The sequence below is a fragment of the Penaeus chinensis genome, chromosome 6, assembly GCF_019202785.1.
Source record: "Penaeus chinensis breed Huanghai No. 1 chromosome 6, ASM1920278v2, whole genome shotgun sequence".
In the NCBI taxonomy this organism is placed as follows: domain Eukaryota; kingdom Metazoa; phylum Arthropoda; class Malacostraca; order Decapoda; family Penaeidae; genus Penaeus; species Penaeus chinensis.
The window spans coordinates 30,700,230-30,707,729 of record NC_061824.1 but is presented as its reverse complement, the minus strand read 5'-3'; the positions used below and the strand labels follow the sequence as shown (position 1 = coordinate 30,707,729).

At 43.9% G+C, this 7,500-nt stretch overlaps 1 protein-coding gene across 2 annotated transcripts in view; it reads right to left on the bottom strand.

Moving 5' to 3' along the window:
- Positions 1 to 876: 876 nt before the first annotated feature.
- LOC125026341 overlaps positions 877 to 7,500 on the bottom strand; it is a 96,284-nt gene continuing 89,660 nt past the window's right edge. The window contains exons 3-12 of one of the 2 annotated variants that reach the window (XM_047614715.1): positions 5,986 to 6,237; positions 5,370 to 5,702; positions 4,923 to 5,131; positions 4,457 to 4,651; positions 4,104 to 4,348; positions 3,757 to 3,989; positions 2,858 to 3,501; positions 2,511 to 2,660; positions 2,274 to 2,401; positions 877 to 2,114 (exon numbers count right to left, since the gene is read on the bottom strand). In XM_047614715.1, the coding sequence (XP_047470671.1) occupies positions 2,297 to 2,401; positions 2,511 to 2,660; positions 2,858 to 3,501; positions 3,757 to 3,989; positions 4,104 to 4,348; positions 4,457 to 4,651; positions 4,923 to 5,131; positions 5,370 to 5,702; positions 5,986 to 6,237 (2,366 nt within the window). In that variant the 3' untranslated portion in view covers positions 877 to 2,114; positions 2,274 to 2,296. Of the gene's footprint in view, positions 2,115 to 2,273; positions 2,402 to 2,510; positions 2,661 to 2,857; positions 3,502 to 3,756; positions 3,990 to 4,103; positions 4,349 to 4,456; positions 4,652 to 4,922; positions 5,132 to 5,369; positions 5,703 to 5,985; positions 6,238 to 7,500 lie in introns of those variants that run through there. The other variant, XR_007114932.1, reaches the window with a different exon arrangement.

Genomic DNA, 7,500 nt, shown 5'->3' with positions numbered 1-7,500 from the left:
AGGCCTTTGTTACTTATTACTCAGAATAATTTAACCGCACGTTCGTTTACACAATTTAGATTTAACGGAGACACAGACGTCCTTTTGAGTCACTGATAGCGGCCGAACGGAGAGTATATGTGCGTCACGAGATCTTAAAGGTCACGTGACGCCTAGCAAAGATACGTATTGTGAAAAAAACCGCGAAGAAGATTAATTTCAGTATCATTGCAGTCTCAGTAAAACTTTCTTTTCTCGCATGATTTTCATTAATCCAGGTGTTAAATATGTTCAGAATCCAGTTATAAAATCAGTTTGATAGTACAGTGCAGCTGGATTCCACGAACAACGTAGTAATTCCCGGAGTTTGATTACTGATAAGGCAATCTCTATATACAAAACAGCGAAACCTATCTTATTCATATTTGATCATATATTACAGCCTTATGCGGCATCTGCAAGCGTTCTGATATATTCGCCGACATGCAAATAACGAAGAAACTAAAATTGTGAAATAAATTAGATATTTGCATCCATTGATTCAGATTTGAAGCCTCTGTATCGTTTACAATATTTGCAAGTCTTGATAATGTGGAGAGTAGTCATGTTACACTCTCCAAGACAAAATATATACATTTTAAATAGGTTGCTAATAGCTCGTCGTAATATAATGGTCTTGTAATGTGGAACCGGGAATCCCGATTATGAGTTATCAAAAAAAAAAATTGTTTGAATTTGTACTTGATTTTTATATTTGTTTTGGAGGTTTATTTTCATGAACAGTTTATTGTTAATTTGACCAGGACAAAAGAACAGAAATTTATATATTCTTTAAAAAAATCCTTGTTTTGATAAGATAGTTGCACGTAGAATATGTAGGACACTTAAACTCTCATGTAATACAGGAAATATATTTTATTTATTTATATATACAGACTTGGTGACAGTTCTAAAATACAGTTTTATAACATTTTATAACACAATCATGACCTTCCTATAACGGATGGTTCAGCTTACATGACACATCCATAATAAATTAACAATTAGATGCCATCTTTAGCAGGAGAGTTCCGCTACCCGCAAAAACCATCCTTTTTCTGGAATATCTAAACTCTAATGTATCTTGACTGTGTCATAGGGGATGAAGGTGAAAGACAATTGGCTCCTCAGTCAAGAGGCAAACAAATTAGATTAAGTTCTCTACTGGAATGTTGACTTCGAATATCATTCAATGAATGGCACGTAAGTACTGATGATTAAATGTTGTTTTAAAATCAGCTGACTTTGACTGCTCTTTACCGTACATTGTTATACAGTTATTATCTTTGGCACAAGCTTGTCTATTACACAGGGAGTCCCAAGTGAGGCCCTGCTCTCACTAAGTCTTGAGTACTCACAGTCATTGTCATAAACAAGTAAACACATTAGTTTACAACTGGCAAAAATTAAATAATAACAATGGTAAAAACAATTAAACATATGCAGCTCTATGTTGGGATAATATACATTTTTTTGTATTTTTACTGTGAGTTTGAAAACTACACTAAAAGAGAAGTGCAGCAGTAATAGCTAACAAGTATCTGGCATAAAGCTTTAAAAGGTCACTGCATAAATACTGCCTACATCATAGATAAAAGCTTCATATTTTTTTTTAAATATATGTTTAAATGGAACATTTGTACACAATATATATGCGACACGACCTTCTGCAAGAACTATTGGCAACTCTCTCAACTAGAACTCTCTCCTGCCGGCTGACCAGGTTTACATCACTTAGCATTGGGTTCGAGGGGCCGTGACGCCTATTAATGAGCAATATAACGTTCATGCAAGAAGTTCCGAGAATAACAGAGCTAAAGAGGCAAAGCTTCAATAATGGCAAGAGGGTATTCGACTTCTTAGTCTAGAGATAGAGAAATGAGATGAACTTTTAAAATTCGTTAATAACACAGTATCAAGAATTAGTATATAGAAGCCTTAGCTGCCTTGAAATTAGATCTGAACAACTGAAGCCTTAGGTTAAGCTGATCCTTTGATACATGTTCGTGGATCAGGAATAAGATAACTGAAGGAGCGAATGCAACAATCTTCGGAAAGAGCTGAAGACGGGCATCTTAAGACGATTTTTCAAGTGTCTGGAAATAAAGAAAAATATTAGTGATCGTAAATACATTTATCTTTAATAAATGTTACCAAATAACCAAGAAATACGAATCGAAACGCACCATTATGATGCAAGATTATATTTTTTTTATACACATACATCAAGGGCAAAAAAAAAGAGGGGGTCTTACCTCTACCATTAGTAGGCTTGGGTTCAACTCAGTGGCTGAAGAACAGTGACCGAAATTTTCCCTCTTGTCTTACGAAGCAGATCAATTACAGATTCAGTTTCCCATCCTACCACGTCAATGCCATTCACCTATAGGGAAGAAATCCAATTATTAATAATCAGAAAGTTTGCCGATGTGAAGAATATAGGGAAAAATCCTATAATATCAATATGGCATACAAGTGGAAAGCTGAGTTACCTTTACAACAATATCCCCCATTTTCAGTCGTCCATCTTTGGCTGCAACACTGTCTGCATATATGGCCTTGATAACAGTGCTCTCCCCCTTTGGTTGCAACGAAAAGCCTAGACGACTGTTCCATCCGCGGTTAAGCTCTATTGTCACCATCTAAAGCAAAAACAATTTTATTATTATTCATTCAAAACTTATCAAAATTACATATAATTCATTCTCAATGTCAAACGTTGCAATTCAAGCTGGGTTAATGGATTAATTTGTAGTTTCCTTCTTGGAACGAGGAAACGTAAAATTGAAGCAAAATACCCTAAAGCTCTCGAGCAAAATTGTCTTGTAATGACAATCACCTTAGGTTTGTGTGACTGAGGTGACCCTTCACGATCCCCCTCTTGTTGAAGTGACTCCTCTAATGACTGAGTGTCTTCCTCTTCGGGGGTAAAGACAATTCCCTTCCACTTTAGTAGACCACTCTGCTGGGGACCGTCAGTATCATGGCTGCTAATGTTATGGTCTGAGGTTGTGTTGGTTAGTCTGGAGTCTTCGTGGGGGTGGAGGGCTCCAAGGTTAACACTCTGATACCCTTGCTGGAGGTGGGAGAAGGCTGGGGTATCACTGTGAGCTGAGGTCAACTGGGGGGCAGAGTCAAGCGAGTCAGCCGACGGGTAATTACCTCCGAGCGGGGATGGAAACGACCGGTCTACCTCGTGCGGGGGCGTGAACTGTGTCTTGCGAGGACAGCCACGCCCGTTGCTCAGGTCGAGGAAGCTGGGTCTCTTCGGTCTCGACTCGGAGTTGGAGGCGGTGAGCGAGGACGACGACGCGGACGAGTTTCGTGAGCGGATGGTGGTGGAGAGGGAGTCGTCCGTCTGGCTGTCGCCGAACGGGGAGACCTCGTGGTCCGTCTCTCGTATGCTGTTGAGCGACGTTTTCTTTTCGAGAGTCGGAGTACCAGGCAGAGATTCTTCGGTTTTTCTCACCAACGAGTCCCATCCTGTGGAAACGATGGTGAAAATTATGAAAAATGTACTGATATTCAGTTTTTATAGGTAGGTATGTTATCCAGATCAAATGTTGAAATAAATACAGGGAAGTGTATATATGCAAAAATATGTTACTAAATTGATACTTAGAAAGGATGATTAATGTATCCAGTAAAACCAAGTGATTGAACGGAAGGGAGATTTTATCTTCTCGTTAACTAGCATGATATCGCGTAATACATGTACCGTAATACTAATGTACTCACTATCTATGACTACACTCTTGATATCTGGACTCGGGGTCTTCTGGAGCCTACGTCTTCTGGGGGTACCCGGGGAACCCGAGGCCCCAGCTAAGCTAGGCGAATTACTGGGAGACTGTTTTCTGAAAGCCAAGTCACTGAGCATGTCCCTGGCTTCTTTGCGAAGAGGCTTAGGCTTCGCGAGGATGTCAGGTTCCGTGGGGGAGACTGGCGACACTGGCGTTTGCATGGCATCCCTGGAAACATATTTTCTTTTATTAAAACTCTGTATTGGTGAATATCAAGCCTTAAAATAATGGCATATTATTTGAGTAGTTTCAGTATATTCTCGAAACTGAAAATATACTCACCTATATAATCTAAGAGTAACAGTCTCAGGACATGTGCGTAAGAAGCCTATAGCTTCCTCATGACTCAGGCTACACATATCTGTGTTGTTAACCGAAATTATCTTATCTCCGGGTCGTAATCTGCCATCTGAAATTGCAGGCTCCTTGACCAGACTCCGAATGGTGTGTCCCAAGATACTGTTGTCTTGTTTGCGCAGTGTGAAGCCTAAGGAACCGGCAACTTTGGTTAGCTGCACCTCAAACTCCTGAAAAGGATAAAATGCCAAAAATCAATAATCCCACAGGCTGACAGCGCACACCTCAAGCAACACAGATATTCATAGTACATTTTTCAGCTGATAAAGATGGCGTACCCCGCATGAGGAGAAGGAAGGCGATGGGGAGAGGTAGTTGTGACTAGTGTTGGGCGTGGTGAGGCTGGTGCTCACGACGCCGAGGGTGTTGCCGCCGTCAGGGAGGTCCTCGCCGTCCCCCATGGTGCCAGGGGGCGGCCGGCAGATCTCCAGAGTCACCTCCTGGCCGACGGTGCGGAGCATTTCTAATGCCTCCTGGGAAAGGAAGATGGGAGATGAAATATTTTGCTCGTATCATGCAGCTTTAAAAGAATTATATAAATTATATATATAATAGGTTTAACCATGCATGCTTTTGATAAATAATAAAAAAACCCAACTTCGCTTTTAAACAAAGCAAAACAACACTAAGCGAAAGGCGTGACTGAAATCAAGACAAGAGTCTCCAGTCTCAACTGATCATCTGACTACACCACTGCAATACGACACCCCCGCCAGATGATCTCCCGGTCCCTGGACTACTTACGTGACTCGTCAGTCCTGTTAATGGATTGTCATTGGCCTGCAGGAGAATGTCCCCCACCTCCAGCTGACCGCAGAGCCAGGCCGGCGTCTGCGGGTAGAGCTTCTTGATGCGTATGAGGCCCGCGTAGGGGAGGTCGCACTCGATGCCGCCCGTCACGGCCAAGCCCAGGCCTCGGAGGTTCTTGATGACCGTCACTTGGAAAGTTGTACCTGGGGGAGGCATTCCATGGTTAGGTACATGACCATTTTCATGACAAAGTACAACAAAGAAACAAAAATAGAGCCAAGTTGCCATTTTTCATACAATTTCCATATACATTTGTGTATTTAATCCACATAGAATAGTCCGAAATGACCACACCAATTCCTGCCCATTCCCTCCCCACACTTAAAGCGAAGAGGCCCGTGCCCCGGGCCCTCTCGCCCCCCGACACGAGCTCCGCCTTACCTTCGGTGATGAAGGGGACCAGCCGCATGACCTCCAGGGTGTTAATGATCTCCCCCGGGGCCACCTTCAGCGAGTTGCGGTCCCTCAGTTCCCTGGGGCTCCTCTCTCGCTGGGCGGCGACGGCGGCGGAGGAGGAGGCGGGCGAAGAGGAGGAGCAGTAGAGGGGCGGCCCCTCCTCGTCCTCTGGGGACCTCTCGGAGCTGTAGCCGGGGTCGTAGCCGTAGTTGTCCTGGCCCGAAAGGATGTCGTGGTCGAAGGCATAGTTGTCGTGGCCGGCCAGGTCGCCCGACTCCGTCACCATGTACTTCGCTGCGCGGCCGCTCACGTGGTCCTCTGAAAGGGCGGCCCGCGTTAGTTGGGAAGATGCTCAAGGTTTTTATTGATTTTGAAAAGATTAATATTAAGAGACATCAGCCGAGCAATTTTCTCCAGTATAATCAATAGATGCCTTACCCATTTCCTTGTTAAATACACCATTAACCTATTTTCAAAAAAAATGTTTAGCAGAGAACACAACTTAACTCGACGCAGTAATTGTAATTACAATAACAAAACCAACAATAATAATAACCACGAAATCACTGCGATGCCGCGACACCGCCGGCCGCCCACTCACCTGAAGACTTGTGCCCGAAGGCGTGGTTGTTGTGGTTGAGGTCATGCGGGCGTGTTGAGTGGGGGGCGTCTGTCACCAACATCTCGTGGGCGGGGGCGGCGTGGTCACTCTCCAGGTCTAGCGAGGTGAGGAGGGCGGGGTCTACCAGCTGTGGGTGTGACGGGTCGACATGGCCGCTACGCCCACTCACGGTCGTGGGCGGCGCGTGGGCGTGGTTTGTCACCCCTCCATACACTTCCACGACACGTTCACCTGAGGACAGAAAATGCAGTGTAAGGCACGTTTCAGGCGAGAGGAAATTAAGCTGATTTATAAATCAACTTCCATTTTTATATAGAATTGGCCTAATATCAATAAATCATGTTCATGTGAACGAGAAAATACGAAACAGTCATAGAAATACATTTATTTTTAATGCACCAATACACAAAAGACAGACAGACAGACAGACACAGACAAAACATTGCATATATATGTATATATTACATACATTGTCTAATGCCAACAAAGACAAAAACAAAAGCACAAGTATGGTTCTATAAGCGCTGTGCTCGACCTCCGAGCGGCCTCCACCTGAGCGCCAACACACAACGTCAACATTACCCCCGCTGCTGTTTCGTCTTCTGCAGCAAAGACAGAACGTCATAGTGCCTTGTTTTCGTTAAAAATGTAACCAGCAGACCACCGGAGTCCGAAAGTTTTTTTTTTTTTTTTTTTTTTTTTTTTTTAGTCTTTCCTTTTATTAGTTTTCCTTTATTTCTTCGCTATTTGAATCCCTTTGATTGTTTTTTTTGTTTTTTTTTTTCCGGTCGTGTAGGTATTTTCAAGTGACGAAGCCAACGGCACTGGAATCGCACAAGTCCTTCCTCCACGATTAATTCACTTTCACATTCATATGTTAATTGTCTTCCCCGCGCAAGCCATTGCTCCAGGTCATGCCCGTTGCTCTGCCGTCACTGAGAGCGAAAGCTGATAAGGCCTCTCGCTGCTACCGTGGCTCCTGCTGGCGTGCCCGTTCGCAAGATTCGCCGGGATACCAAGAATCCAAGTCGCCGTTGCACATTTCTTGATCACTATATACCTAAATTCCTTGGTGACTTGATCTATACGACTTTTTAAGTCTCCCAGAACCAAGCATGTTCACCACATCGGCTCGGCCAGGACCACCATACACGCAGGAGGGAAAGAGGCGTCACTGCCGCACGCGGAGCTACAGCGCCGCGGCCTCCCGTCAGCAGCCTCCCAGCGCCACCGCGATTCCTCGACTTGACATAGGTAATGGGGAACTGAATCGCTCCCCGCCAAGGAACAGAGATACACTGTCGAGCAAAACAAGGCTCTACTGAGACAAGAATTGGCTGTTATCTTCGAAACGCTTATCGCATTCTTAACACTCGCTTCATTCAGCCGAGGAGAAGACCCTTCCAAACGAATGTGTTGCGAGTACTAATCAGTTCATAGTAGCGTCCGTAACATGAAAATATGGATATTGAAAAAAAGCGATTTCTGAGGGAA